The sequence below is a fragment of the Selaginella moellendorffii genome, unplaced genomic scaffold, assembly GCF_000143415.4.
Source record: "Selaginella moellendorffii unplaced genomic scaffold, v1.0 SELMOscaffold_44, whole genome shotgun sequence".
NCBI classification, from domain to species: domain Eukaryota; kingdom Viridiplantae; phylum Streptophyta; class Lycopodiopsida; order Selaginellales; family Selaginellaceae; genus Selaginella; species Selaginella moellendorffii.
This window is the reverse complement of record NW_003314305.1, coordinates 502,631-517,632: the sequence shown is the minus strand read 5'-3', so window position 1 is coordinate 517,632 and position 15,002 is coordinate 502,631. Positions and strand designations below refer to the sequence as shown.

The 15,002-nt window shown below is 44.6% G+C and overlaps 3 protein-coding genes and 1 pseudogene across 4 annotated transcripts; 3 read left to right on the top strand and 1 right to left on the bottom strand.

The window, feature by feature from the left end:
• Positions 1-1,555: 1,555 nt before the first annotated feature.
• Positions 1,556-4,680, bottom strand: LOC9647887 (linoleate 9S-lipoxygenase). The gene is made up of 9 exons (XM_024685244.1): positions 4,443-4,680; positions 4,088-4,374; positions 3,796-4,021; positions 3,395-3,739; positions 3,254-3,339; positions 3,098-3,202; positions 2,749-3,032; positions 2,430-2,693; positions 1,556-2,380 (listed from the first exon to the last, which is right to left on the bottom strand). Exons 1-9 carry the CDS (start codon positions 4,678-4,680, stop codon positions 1,627-1,629), a joined length of 2,589 nt encoding a protein of 862 aa, XP_024541012.1. The 3' UTR covers positions 1,556-1,626.
• Positions 4,681-6,800: 2,120 nt separating this feature from the next.
• Positions 6,801-8,284, top strand: LOC9647511 (probable cysteine protease RDL6). Its single transcript, XM_024685243.1, has 3 exons — positions 6,801-7,126; positions 7,542-7,710; positions 7,774-8,284. The coding sequence occupies exons 1-3, from the start codon at positions 6,801-6,803 to the stop codon at positions 7,957-7,959; spliced, it is 681 nt and encodes a 226-aa protein (XP_024541011.1). The 3' UTR covers positions 7,960-8,284.
• A 1,167-nt stretch (positions 8,285-9,451) lies between these two features.
• On the top strand, positions 9,452-11,606 carry LOC112349943 (annotated as a pseudogene).
• A 61-nt stretch (positions 11,607-11,667) lies between these two features.
• LOC112349982 (pentatricopeptide repeat-containing protein DOT4, chloroplastic-like) lies at positions 11,668-14,456 on the top strand. Of its 2 annotated transcripts, XM_024685344.1 has the most exons (3): positions 11,668-11,887; positions 11,942-14,223; positions 14,281-14,456. In XM_024685344.1, exons 2-3 carry the CDS (start codon positions 12,150-12,152, stop codon positions 14,346-14,348), a joined length of 2,142 nt encoding a protein of 713 aa, XP_024541112.1. In that variant the 5' UTR covers positions 11,668-11,887; positions 11,942-12,149; the 3' UTR covers positions 14,349-14,456. The 2 variants fall into 2 exon arrangements, with proteins under 2 accessions (XP_024541112.1, XP_024541111.1); XM_024685343.1 differs by having other exon boundaries at positions 11,942-14,456.
• The last annotated feature ends 546 nt before the right edge of the window (positions 14,457-15,002 follow it).

The window sequence follows — 15,002 nt, the reverse complement described above, 5'->3', positions numbered from 1 at the left end:
TACCTACCATGATTCTCCTGTTTTAGGTGGGCATATGGGACATCATCGTGTAACCAAGAAGCTGCACAAGTCTTTCTATTAGCTGGAGATATGATGTGATATTATTCGGTATGTGCATAGCTACATTTGGTGCCAAGCTTGTAATACTCTCCCTCGTGCTATGAAAGGACGGTTGGAGTCAATTGTAATTTCCCGTCCATTTAAGTTGGTGGTGTTTGATCTTATAGGACCTTTTCCATGGTCAACTACTGGCAATGAGTATGTTATTATTGTTTTTGACTACTTGACTCGTTGGGTGGAAGTTGGTGCTCTTGCTAGCACCTTTGCAACTGCTGTTGGATACTTCCTCCTCAATCAAGTGGTATTCTAGGAGCGGATTCTTTTAGATAATAGTCTTGCATCTATGGCTAAGGCATTTTATGTTTTGACATCTTGGTTGGGGATATGCCACACCTTCACGAGTGTTTATCATCCACAATCAGACAATCTAATGGAACAGCTCATTCGAACGTTCAAAGTGAACTTTCAGCATTTGGATTAGGATGGTTATTTGCCGATATGGTCATAATTTAATATTACTAATGGAGTTGGGTTTACCTTTACAATTGTTATGAGCTGCCGATGCTAGGTCGTGGGATCAATATTTGACAAGCATTCTTCCACTTGTTTGAGCAAAGTCTGCCGAACACTTAGGCCACATACAAGTGTGACAACAACAATGCTACAACTTCCATTATCGTCCACCTACGGAATACAAAATGGATGACTTAGTGTTAGTCTATTTTCCCCATCTTATTGTACATGGTTTATCTAAAAGGGTCCTTGCTAAGTGGAAAGGACTGTATCAGGTGTTGTGGCAAGTTAGACCACAAGTTTATGAGGTTTGGCATGACGTCCAGAAGGCCGATCCTCCAAAGATTGTGCAGTGGTTGAAACGCTTCATACAAAGGGATCAGGAGCAATTATTACCACCTACAGATCTGCTAATTCCTCCTTCTGACATTCCTCCAGATCCTGGCCCATCTACAAAAGAACCCTAATGGTCTTTCATTATTCTGAGAGGAGGGGATGATATGAGGGCTAAATGTATAGCTATAATGCTGTATACTAATATTAACGTAGTGGGATTTTGGTAGCCATCAAATTGATTTCAATCCGGACCACTCACTTCTACATATAAATTAGGGTTTTTGGGCTAATTGATATGCACATTTTCTATATTCCCTTTCCATATTCTATGCACTCACAACACTTAAATATAACAATTAAAATATATTATAAATTAAATTATTCAGCTTGCCCAATTCTTAAGGTATCTCAAAATATGTGATTTTCTATCAAGTAAAAATTGAATATATTAGCAAGTCCACTGGCTCTATTGTGAAGGCAATCTGCATTCAACATCAGTTTTTATGTACATCCAATTTCTATGCACATAGGCCAAGCAGCCAAATCTGGAGAACTCAAGAGGTATTCCTCCAGTAGGTTGTATTAAGGCTCACACTTCTCATACTCTCTGACTTGATTGAGATCCAGAAATAACCCTCTGTGCGTCTTTTCCCTTGAAAGTGTGTTTTCGCATTTTTTAAGTAAACATTTTTTATACATTGTTTTTGGGTTTTTCTTTCATATGCTAATGCTATTTGGCACTCCCTGTCCCGTGATGCCTTTAGAAGACGTTGGGTAGAGTGCTTTATATGGGACCTTTACAGGGCCATGCCTGTTCTTGAAGGATGGATCTTTGTTCCTGCTCAAGATGGTCTCACCAACTTTGTCGATATCTTCTGCAAACCTGTCAAACGCCTCGAGTGCCTCTTCGTTGTCGGTCCAGATATCAATATGTCGCTGCCCAATGTATTCCTCGGTGTCAGCATGGCCTGATAAAACCTCTATGGCGCTCATCACTACAAACGACTCCATCTTGTTTGATATCACTTTGAAATAATACTCTTCCGGATTTCTTAAAAGCTTTCGGTGCTCCATGGATCCTTTTTCTGGAACTGGCAAGTAAGTTGCAGTGGGACGATTTGGGATGAATCCAGCATATGCATATTGACTGAAGTTAACAGCCGCATGGTTTGCAGTCGTGATCCATATGAAAGTTGTCAGTGCCACCGTCAGGCCCAGTTTGGAGTCCATCTTGAACCATGTCGGGTCGTCCTTCAGATCGCCATGCCCAACGTTCACCACCTCACTCCACCAAGCTTGGAGCTCGGCATCGTTCTGAACTGTGGCATCGTCTTTGTAGTGTACGTCCACATATTCCTGGGTCCATTTCGTCAGCGCAGACCATATCTCGAGACCATCTGCCGCATATGGATAATCCTCAATGACGAGCTTCATGCCGTGTTTTGCAGCAGGATCCGGAACAGCCATCCCTCTGTTTTGAAGAGACCAATGTTAGAAGGATGTATAGTGCAAGGCCTTACCTTTTTATAAGGTCTGCAAGGAGGCCTTCCATGGCAAACTTCCACGACTTGTAGGCCTGAGACGTCAACTCCATGCAATACATTTTCGGGGTGAAGCCTTGCTCGGCAATTCCTGACGCACTAATAAGTAGTTGCCTATCAAGTGCATTGATCTGCAATGTGTACTTCATGTGTGGCTTCAGGAAGGCAAAGATCGGATGAAGGGCACTCAGCTGCCTGTGCGCCGCAATGATAAACGGCTCCATACATGCATGGCACTTGAGCCTGTATACCTAAGTTAGTGATACTCAGTTCGGGGCAAACTTTTCTCACTCCATACCAGTGGCCAACAAGCTGGTGAGCTCCTGAATCGTTTGCTGCTGTGTGTGCTTTTGCGAGCTCCCACAAATAGTCGGTCTCTCCTTCTTCGGGTGGGACGAGGACTCTCCTTGAACTGGGAGTGCTCAGCTCAATGGCGATGGGCTTGAGCGTTCCATCCCCCCTGAGGAACAGGAATGTCCTGGTTGCATACATGTAGATGTCTGGGATCTTGTTGATCCTTTCAATGTAAGGCATGAAGATGTCGTGAAGGTCCACCAAAAACAGCTTTTTGTTTGCGACTGCCTGCAAGCATCCTCTCGAGAGACATGTAAGTAACAAGTGACTTCACTGATGAGATCGCTTCAGACCTCTTGCACTGTCGTCCCCTCCAAGAAACGAGAGATGTGTTCCTCTGTTACAGTTGATTTCCTTGAGCCATACTCATCACCCAGGCCGCTGGTTGGAGGGAATTCCTGAGTACAAGGCGATGTTAAGAATGTGATGGAAACACCATTGTTGTCTACCGTTAGGCATTGTATCAAGATTGGATGTGTTCCAGCCAGCAGTTGCCTCGCATACTCCCGATCAGATCTCCATGCCTGGCGATCAGCTGACAACGGCGGAGAAGTTTACAGAAGTGGACATGTTAGTGGTGCATTGCTTACTTTCTAGAACTGCAGGAATGGGAAACTTGAGCAAGCTCTTATTGGTGTGATCAGTCGACAGATCGTTGAGTATGTCCAACGGCGAGTCTATCCCTTCGATTGCTCCCAAGGCCAGCTTCGACAGGTCAAACCCGCGGTCGTACAGGCTCTCTACGTCCTGAAACGAATCAAAGTATTTGTCCAAGAGCCCTCCAAACGATGTTAGCGTGGGAATAAACGTGTGAGAGAAGCTCCTGACGGTCTGCACAAGGACGCTGGCGGTCTTGGACGAGCTGTAATACTCATCACTGGGAATGTAGAAAAACGGTATAGGAAATAGGTTCTGACCGCCTGGATACGTTTCCTCTGTTGGTTTCACAATCAAAAGCACAGTATTAGAAATGTATCGAACTGTGGGTTACCTCCCAGAAGGCCTTGAATGCGACCCGTACGACACCTTCGCGGGTATGGCATTTCCTTGGATCCCCCCAGCTTTGGTCTCCCAATGCCTCCCAAGTCATTGTAAATGTCGTAGTCGTAAATCCTTTCCGAGTGTTGCCGGATGCCCGTACCATTGCCCTGGAGCTGCTTGAGGTCGGCTTCGCGGTAGGGTACTAGAGACGGCGGTGTGTCCTGTGGCAGGTACAGCTGCGAGAAACAAGAAATTGTTGTATACGTTTGTTTGCAAGCTTTCAGACAGATTCTATCCCTTACGTGGTTGCTGAAGAAGATGCGATTTGGCTTTGGGACCAAATCGAAGCCACTGCTCCTGTACACCCACGAGTTGCAGGGGAACTGAACTTTGCTTCCCCTGGGCATTCTGACGGACAGGGAGACGAAATAGATCTCAGAGCTGTGGTTGTTTTGAACCACGACTGCCCCAGGGGTACCAAAATCAGCGTCCACTTCGAAGTTTATGGTATACTTTACTTCATCCTTTGCAAGCAAGCTTGACGAGAGGGTCCAGTTCTCGATGCGTGCGGGCTTGCTGAGTTTAGGCTCTGCAAGGGAAACAACGAAAGATTAATGATCATTTCCCCTCGGGCTTTTTAGTACTAGCTTCCATCACTTGAAGTTGAAGTGATGCTGATAAGCTGAAGGATGACCTTGAGGCCAATTGCCTCACTCACAGCATCCGTGACTACTCCCAAAGGATTCACAATATCAAAACTATTTTGCTTCTTTACCAAGAGAGATCCTTTCAAGATGATTGCATGGCCTGTCAGATTCACTTTCTGTTGGATAGCAGGAAAATTTGAGGGGAACATAGATGTTGTGGCTAAAACAAGTGTCGATGCAAAATCCATGTGAGAATAAAAGAAATAATTACACAGGTTGAAAGAGTTGAGTTTCAAATCAAAACCTCTATATGTTTTTATACTAAGGATTGCATATAAAAAAAGTGTGCCTAGAAAAGGATTTGTGCACATGGAGGTCCCTCCGAAGTACTGTTATTTAGGCTTTATATATAATGGCTTGACAACTATTCACCAAAGATGTACGTGCATTGAAACAAACAAACATTGTTATCACCCTAGTACTGGTGGCCAGATACATGCAATCCTTGATATAAAGAAATATAAAGGTTTTAATTTAAAACTCAAGCTCTTTCAATTTGTGCAATTAGTTTTTTCTCACCTTGGATTTTCTATTGGCACTTGTTTTGGCCACAAAATCTATGTTCACCTCAGATTTCCTTGCTATCCAGCAAATAGAAGATGTTTATTTTTTAAAGTTGTTTTACCCTTTTCCAATTATTCAGTTAGATTGTCAACAGCGGACTACATGAGTGGATGTTGTAATTCAATATAACAAGCCATATACACCAACTTCTTTTGAGCCTGAGACACACACACACATTGTCTCCAAGATAGACCATTAATTGTGACATTGAAGGATGACCTTGAGGCTAATTGCGTCACTCACAGCATCTGTGACAACATCAAGAATATTTTGCTTCTTTACAAAGAGAGATAATGTTAATGTGATTGCATGGCTTGTCAAATTGACTTTTGGCTGGATAGCAGGGAAATCTAAGGGGTAGGCTGAAACAAGTGTTAATGGAAAATCCATGTGAGAATAAAAGAACTAATTGTTTATATTTTTCTATACTAAGGATTGCATATAAAAAACATATGCCTAGAAAAGGAATTATGCACATCATGTCAAATCAAAACTTCTAAATTTTTTTATACCAAGGATTGCATATAAAAAAGCATATCTAGCCACCAGTACCTAGCCACCAGTATTAGGGTGATAACAATGTTATGTCTTAATCCACGTACATCTTTGGTGAATAATCATCAAGCCATTGTATATAAGTTCCAAAGAACAGTATTTGGGCCTTTAGTTTTGGCATTTTAAATATCGAAACTCAAGCTGTGCAATTAATTTTATTCTTCCATGGATTTTCCATCAGCACTTGTTTCAGCCACAGAATCTATATTTCCCTTAGATTTCCCTGAAATAGAATTTTTTAAAAACTTTTTTACCCTTTTCCTATTATTCAGTTAGGTTATCAACAGTGGACTATATGAGTGCATGTTCTAATTCAATATAACAAGACATACACACCAACTTCTTTTGAGCTTGAGCCACACACATTGCTCAACCTTGTTGTCTCCAAGATAACCCACTAATTATGACATTGTGTCCACAACTGATGAGCTGAAGGATGATCTTGAGGCTAATCGCCTCACTCACAGCATTTGTGACTACTCCTAAAGGATTCACAACATAAAAAATATTTACTTCTTTACAAAGAGAGATCTTTTCAAGGTGATTGCATGGCTTGTCAAATGGATTTAATGTAGTGAAGCTGTCTACAAAATATAGAATAATGTCTTGAGAAAATAGCTGCTTGACTAAAACGTTATTGTTTTAAAACACCATTCCAAACTCAAGACTAGAAAGGCCAAGAGTGATAAAAATATTCCATTACATCTCTCATATACTAATGTAAAACTATTTTCCAAGATGTATTATTTTCTTATACTTTTTAATTGGGTACAACAAGATATGAGAGAGAGAGAGAGAGATTTGTGTAGTAGTCCCTCCCAAGAATTGTTATTTGGAACTTATATAATGCCTTGACAACTATTCACCAGCAATGTACCTACAATGAGACATATACAGGTTGTTATCACCTTAGTACTAGGGTGATAACATACATATTAATGCTATTCAGAGAAGTGGGTGATGATTCGGTGCCATATCAATTTGTAAGAGGCTTTTCTTCTGTCCAGTTAGGAGTGTTAACACTTTTTCATATCGCACGTTTTTAACATGTGTATGAGACATACAATTCAACTTCTCTCTACACGTTGTTATCATCCTCGTTGTCTCCAAGATAAACCACTAAGTTTGTTGCTGTGAGTGAAGACAGTCAATATAAATTCCTCTACTCTAAAACGGTGCACATTGCAAAATGGCTCCCTACCCCTACTTCCTTTTGCTGGTTTTCGTTTTGCAAGTGACTCAACAGTTCCAATTCTCAGCTCTGGAGCTCCCATCCGAGCAGCTTGTGAGGCCACTCTTTGATAGATGGCGTCTCTATCACAACAAGGGGTATTCATCCCAGGAGGAGGAGGCTAGAAGATATGAAATCTTCAAGAAAAACCTCCAAATGGTATTAGATCACAATGCCAACAGTCTTGTGTCCTCATACACCCTGGGCCTGAATCAATTTCAGACATCAGTAGTGACGAGTTTGAAACGAAAATGTCCCTCGGTGTCAATGACATTAGGTTCCCTGTAGCCACATCCTTTCTAGACGATTTTGCTGATGGTGACTCTAAAAGTCTCGAATCTTTTGACTGGAGGGAGAGGGGTGCGATCACTCCTATTAAAAACGTTGGATCCTGTCTGGGTATGTTGATGAATTTCTTTTTTAAATAATAGTTTTCCTTACAGGAGGTACTTGGGCTTTTGCAACAGGAGACTCACTCTCAAGTCTCAATAAGATACTCTTTGGAGGTCTAGCTAATTTTTCAGCGCAGGAGTTTCTAGATTGCACTAAGAAAGCCAAGGGATGCAGAAGTGGCTTTCCCAGTGACGCTTTCGAATACGCACGGACTCATAGCATTGCAGCAGCAGCTGATTATCCCTTTGTTGGGGAAGCTGGGGCTTGCAAGCAGAAGGTATGAATTTATTACAATGCCGCTATTAGAAGCTTTGCGAATTTGCAGGAAAAACAAGGCAAAGTTTCTCTAAAAGAATTTGAGAGCATTGAAGGAACAGACAAAGCAATCGAAAGAAACATGTTGAAGGCAGTACGCAATCAGCCACTGACTGCTGTTATCGATGGCTCAAAGGCCGAGTTCAAGAGCTATGCTGGAGTAAGTTTGTTCTAATCCAAGTCTATGATCACATTGACTAATGACGTGCCTAATCCGTCCTAGGGGATTTACAAAGGACCCTGTGCCGAATCTGGAAGTTTATCAGTGCTGGTTGTGGGCTATGGTTCCGAAAATGGAGACAAATATTGGATCATAAAAAATTCGTGGGGAACTGAGTGGGGGGAGAATGGATACATGAAACTAGAACGCAATTCGAATATCTTTGGTGGACGGTGTGGATTTACATAAACGTGTTTTATCCCACAGAGCTAGGGCCCCCTCCGTCACATTTTCCTCCACCACCACCACCACCTTCACCGTCTCCACCGCCACCTTCACCATCTCCACCACTGCCTCCGCCAAGGCAACGCTGCTATACGCAACTAGGCAAGGCAGGAGAAGAATGTTGCTGTTACTGGGCTCCATGTAAGTTCTTCCACATTTGCTGCCCAAAAGGCAAGTGTGGAATTACCATCTTTTACCCATGCAAACTTATATGAAAAGGGGCTTTGAGCAATAAACACAGCTGCTAGCCATGAAACATTGGCTTCCAGAGCTTCCCAAGCTGGTCCTAGACAAGTTCTCCAAGCAGTGTGTGGAGTATTACTTGCAATTGAGGAATGGCCACACATTGTAGTGGCTCACCAGCATAGTGGTTTCGTGCACAAAGCCCAGCACTGTCGAAATGGACAGCTCTTTTGTCGAAGTATACACTTTCTATAACATGATCTTAGGTGGCAATAGTGCCACTTCACTGATCCAGGTGTAGGCTAGAGGCGTGTCTCTTGACCATGTATATATATCTATAATATTATATATGACTATCCTTCGAGTCATCCTTGTCCATCGTAGCTTTTGCATTTCTCTTCACCTTTCAACCATGTGCAAAATTAACAAGATCAGTACTTGAACTCGCTTTTGCTAGCATGCCAATTGGTTTGTTCTTTAACCAGAATTTGCTAAAGAGGTAAGATTTATCAAGCTGCAGCTCGTGTTTCCAAGGAGGATGCCATTGCAAATATGAAGAAGGCTCGTTTTGCTCCAATATTTTTGCAGCAAAGGTGAGTAGATTGTGTGTTTCCTTTGAGCTTTTTGGTTGTCATTCTGATTGATCTCTTGCAGTACCAACGAGAAGTATAACTTCAGCAAAAAGCTTAAAAGATGAACTACTTTTCTGCGAAGTATTCAAAGGACTCGTCTGGTACGTATCCAGATGGGGAATACATCCATGGTCTGTTGTACTTGCCTCGCGAGGAGTTTATGCTGCCGAACGTGAGAATGTGTGGCTCCGGTTTATGCGACTCTTCTTCCAGAGCTTGATCCGAATCGTTGCTGGAGACAGTGCTCTAGCCTGGACCGAGAAGGACGTTCGCAACATTATCAATGCCAGGATCAAAGCTGCATTTTTTGGCATGTATCCAGCTTCGTCTGTCGATCTTGTGATATCTTGTTGCGATCTAAGAAGTAAGCAGCGAAAGATTGATGTCCTTCCCAGCAAACACAACCACAGTTGTTTTGTTGCAAGAAACCATTTGTTCGAGTGCTTGAGGAAGTGGCGACTGCTATTGCTGGTGACAAGATTGGGGACAACAAATCCCTGGATCCGGATGCTTTGCGTGCTGCCATGGAAGAGATTATTGACACATCACTGGACGCTGCAGTGTAAGTCTCAACAATTCTATTGAATTCATGAGTGCGTTTCCTTGTGTATCCAAGCAGTTCTTACAGAGCTGGAGGAATCATGGTGCATGGAGCGTTAACGCTGGACCTTTACAAAATCATAAAACAAAATACTACTCCAAGGGTTGCTATATCACCTCATGAAGTTTATGAAATGATAATGCATTATCAAAGTGGAACGCCAAGGTTAGCTGGAGGCGATGATGATCATCTTGAGAGCTTACTAGCTGACGCTGAAGTAAATCTTATTCTTTCCACATTTTTGGAACCTTGTGGCTCTGATTAATTATCTTTCATCTTTTTTGTTTTGTCTTAAATGTGTCGGCAGGACTATTGATGACTCTGATGAAACTCAAACCGAGCATGGCTTCCAACGACTTCAAGGATTAAGGACTCTGGCTACGGTTTTGAGAGTGGAATGTACATCGGTAAGTCTTGAAGTTTGGAATGTTTAACTCTTTAACCAGAATACTGCTACCAGAGATGAGATATATCAAGCTGGAGCTTGTGTTTCCAAGAAGGATGGCATTGCAAATATGAGAAATGGTTGTTTTGCTCCGATCATTCTGCAAGCTTGGTATATGGTCAAAGTGGAGAAACAATCGAGTTGTGAAAGTGTGAACTCTCACATCCGGCAGCGTTCCCATGGACGTACTCCCCGTCTGGATACGATTACAACGTGAATAGAAAATGATCGCTCGATATCATGGAATATGATTTTTCAAATAATACGGAAAGGACAGTGGCTTATTCTATAGAACATTTTGGTAATTAAATTCACGTTTAGCGGTTAGGTTAAGGCTGTCGCGAGGAATCCCAACCGTCCGTTGTCGACGTCCTTTATATGAATAGCTGTGTCTCTTCATGGTTTGTTCTTGCGATGCCCGCAGCTCATCTGGATGTCGATCTCACGCCACAATCTCCCAATGCGAGATTCTGCGCCAACGATGGCGGGAATTACGAGTTTTGGCTCAGCGCCCACTCCAAGATGTTGAAGGAAGCTCGGGTTGGGGTCGCCGAAATCGCCGATTCTAATCAGATCTTTTATGTGCTCGAAGGTAAGCGATTGATTTTCTAGGATGTGAATTTTTTTCTCATGCATGCTAAATTCCGGTCTTCGTCCAGGAATGGTAAAGTAGGACTGACTTTTGCGGAGAGTCCCGGCGGATGCGTCTGTTCCTCACGGCACTGTCAACTGGTGGTTTAACTCTGGCACTTCGAAGTTTAGTGTTTTGTGTCTCGCAGACACGAGCAAAAGCCTCAAAGCTGGAGAATTCACTGTAAGTTCTTCTTGGATTTTCTTTTTTTCTTTTTTTGGTCTTGTTGTGACACACTGATAAATCAATCCGCTTGTAGGATTTCTTCCTGGTCGGTCCTGGTAGCGGTGGACTTCTCAAAGGTATACTCCGGACTTCATCGCCCAAGCATGGGATGTCCCAGAAGAAACGGTGAATACTTTGCTCCATAGCCAGAAGGAGGAGAGGATTGTTTTGCTCAAGGAAGGCATTTGTATACCGGAGACAACCGATTTGAGCAACTCTCCCTATGGAGAGTTTGCTTACAACTGCGAGGAGGCAAAGCTCGACGTGGATATAAAAAACGGAGGCAGAGTTTCCGTTGTTTCCAGCGATAGCTTGCCGATCTTCAAGCACGTCGGTCTTGGTGCTGATCTCGTCAAGCTTGATCCGGTAAGTTTTAGCTGATCACTTGGATCTTATAATCACATTCGTGAATTTCTTGCAGCATGCGATGTGCTCGCCAGCCCGACTCCGCGTACCAAGTCACTTACATTGTCCGTGGAAGCGGTCGAGTCCAAGTCGTGAACCAAAATGGCGAGAGAGTTATTGATCATATGCTGGAGCCCGGCTGCCTGTTTATCGTCCCACGATTCCACGTCGTCTCAAAGCGAGCAGGAGAAAATGGAATGGAATGGTTCTCGATCATCACCACCGAGAAGTAAGTTCTCTTCTTTTCCTTCAGAGGTTCTGATCGACCCAATTTTTTGCTGGAAAAACAGGCCAGTGTTCTCTCATCTCGCTGGAAGAACTGGCGTGATCAAGAGCTTGTCGCCCAAAACGATTTGCGCGGCTTTTAACGTGGAAGATGGAGTTGAGAAGGAGCTGCGGCCTCGCAGGACAAACGACGCCATCTTCTTCCCACCCAAATAAGATGAGCCCACCTAGTCAATGCAAGTCAATACAGAGTCAACTCTGGCAATGCGCAATAAAAGTATTCAAAGCTCATTGATTCCAAATAAATTCTAGGGTTTATCATCGCATCGCATCTCGCGCGCGAGGGCGCTGCTTCGCCCTGGCCGATCCGGTAAGCTGCTAGAATGAGATTCTCGGCAATGTAGGACGGAGTTCAGGACATGATTTCTATCATCGGGGATTGCCAAACTCTAGAACAAACGGGATGGAAAGAACAGGAGCAAACACTCTCTTCACGATGTCTCGAATCAACGAAGGAAGAATTTCGAATGCTTTGATGCTGGAAGGTAGAGCCAAACATTTTTTATCCTAGTGACAAAACCATTCGCTATGCTGTCCAGGACGTCGCTGGATCCTAAAGTTCTCACAGGCGATACGAGAACTTATGGTACTACCGGCAACGCTCATCAGCTCGAGAGAAGCGCTTGCCTCGCGGCGCTAAAGTCGTGCTCCAGAGCTAGAGACGTCGAAAGTGGCCGGCAAATCCACGCGAACGCGAGAGAAAGTGGTGTGGATTCGGACTCTCACGTAGCCAGTAGCTTGGTGGCGATGTACATGAAGTGTGGTAGCGTGGTGGAAGCACAGCAGGCCTTCGACAGGATTCCTCGCCCCGACGCAGTGTGCTGGAACGCTTTGATCTTGGGCTATGCGGAGAATGGCGAGGCCGAGGTGGCCTTGCAGCTCTTTCGATCGATGCAACAGTGCTGCGGAGCAAACTCACGAACTTTTGCCGCTGCGCTCGCTGCGTGCTCCACTCTCGCAGCTGCCGAAGAAGGCCGGAAAGTTGATGGGAGGATGGTGAAAGTTTTTTCGCTGCAACGAGGCATAGAAGTTCATCGTCAAGCCGAGGCTGGGATGGGAATAGATGCTATCCATCGCAACGGCTACGTGGGGAATGCTCTCATCGACATGTACGTGAAGTGCCGGAGCATGGTGCTTGCTCAAGAGGTTTTCGACAGGATGAAAAGTCGGGATGTGGTCTCGTGGAACGTTTTGATGCTCGGCTACGCACAGGGTGGTGAGAGCGAGGAGCTAGCTCTCGAGATGTTTACGAAGATGGTGTCGTCCCGAGGCTGTCAACTCGATAGCTGGAGTGTTGTTGCTGCTCTCAAGGCCTGTAGCAATCTCGCAGCCAAGGAAGAAGCTCGGAATCCACAGGAGAAGCTCAGGTTTCTAGTCACGGGTGTGGCGATCCACGGCACGGCCGAGAGACTGGGATGTGACTCAAATATATTCGTGGCCAACGCTCTTCTCAACATGTACGCAAACTGTGGAAGCATGGTGGATGCGAGGAGAGTTTTCGATAAGATGCAGCGCCGGGATGTGGTTTCCTGGAACACGATCATCCTGGGCTATTCTGAGAACGATGAGGGAAAGATGGCCCTTCAACTCTTTGGAGATTTGCTACACTCTCGGTGCTGCGTACAGGACAGGCTGACTTTGGTGGCTGCGCTTAAGGCTTGTTGTACCCTCTCGACTCAAGAACAGGGAAGGCAAGTCGATGGGAAGATCGTGAAGCTGAGTTCGCTGGAAGCAGGAATGGCGGTACATTCTCTGGTATCAGAGCGAGGCTTTGATCTGGAAGACTTGTACGTGGCAAACTGCTTGGTCGACATGTATGGGAAGTGTGGGAGCATGGCCGATTCTCGCAGAGTTTTCGACCGTGTGAAGCATCGCGACGTTGTTATCTGGAACGCAGTGATCTCGGGATACGCACAGAACGACGAAAGTGAGGCTGCTCTAGAGCTGTTTGAGGCTCTCTTGTGCGAAGGTGTTTCTCCAACGAGCTTGACAGTCGTTGCGGCTTTCAAGGCTTGCGGCAGTCTCGCAGCTAAGAACAAGGAAAGCGATCGAATGAGAGCATTGGAAATCACCATGGCTGTTCATTGTGAAGCTGTGACGAAGTTGGAAGCGTCCGAGTGGGACGCTTACATGACGAGCAGCTTGATCGATGCGTACGCCAAGTGTGGGAGTCTGGCGGATTCCAGCAAAGTTTTCTCGAGCAATACCGGCCAGCTTCGCAACGTGGTCTCGTGGAACGTTTTGATCCTGGGCTTCGCGGAGAATGGCGATGCTAGACGAGCTTTGAGGCTGTTCCACAGGATGAGACGCGAAGGCTGCCGACCAAACGCATCAACGTACGTCGCGGTGCTGAAAGCTTGCAGCAGCAGTATTCCTTCCAGTCTAGACCTTGGGAGCGAAGTCAAGGCTCTGATCTACCGTGGAGGCTTTGAGGAAGATGGAGTTTTGGCTGGATCCCTGGTTGACTTTCACGGCAAAGCGGGAGACATGGTTTCCGCTCGCCAGGTATTTGACTCCCTACCGGGAGATGGTGACGAGGCCTGGAGTGCGCTGATCGCCGGATACAGCAGGCAAGGGGACGCAAGCCAAGCGCTGACGCTGTTTCACGAGATGGTAAACTCTGGCATCAAACCGAATGGTATCACAGCTCTCGCAGTTCTAACCAGCTGCAGCCATGCTGGTTTCGTCGAGGCAGGGAAGAAGTTCTTCCACGAAATGCCATCCAGATACGGCATCGTCCCCGAAGTGGAACACTTCCACTGCGTTGTCGATCTTCTCAGCAGAGCAAACCAGCGGGAAGAAACTCTCGCGCTGGTTCAAGGTATGACGAAGAGCTGGAACTTTGAAGCTAACGAGGTAACTTGGACTACCATTACAGGCACTCGCGGAGTGGAATCCAGGAGTGGAGACGCTACGCTTGTCGCGGAGCAAGAATGGCCGTTGTGATGCATGAAAGCTCTCCCGTTTCGTTTCATGTCTCCCAGTCTTCAGAGTCTTCAAGCATTATGTCGGACAAATTCTGCTGAAAATGCGATTTTATTTTTTTATTTTTTATTTTTTGTCAGCGTCTTCTAAACAACAAGAAAAACTTGCTAGCATAGCCTAGCATAGAATTAAATATATGTTCAGTTTCTTCTAAATACCCACTCTTGGTGATCAAACATTTTGTTCATGTAGCATAGAATCTCACTAAACCGTGTCCCGCATTCGATCAAAGGCAGAATACATTAGTTTACTAATTCAATTTATACAATACATTTTTGTGACGAACACGATTTTCTCAAAGTACTCACGAGGAACTACACCGTCCAAGCCTTCAGTCGTTTCTGGACATGAAGAATCCTTCATGGCTTTGGCCAAATCCAAGTATATGAGCACCTCCATTTGCTTGAGGCAAATCCGTTGCAAAGTGTATATGGTTCCTCTACATTAGCTTGAGACCTGAAAAGGTGAAGTTTAAATCTGCAGAGTTCCAGCTTCTCTTTTGTTAATGTTACAGCTTGATGCCTTAAATAACCATTTGGGTTTGCAAATGCAAAGTTAAAAAATTTAACACAATAGCATGACAACTACTTATTGTCAATAACACAACAACACAAG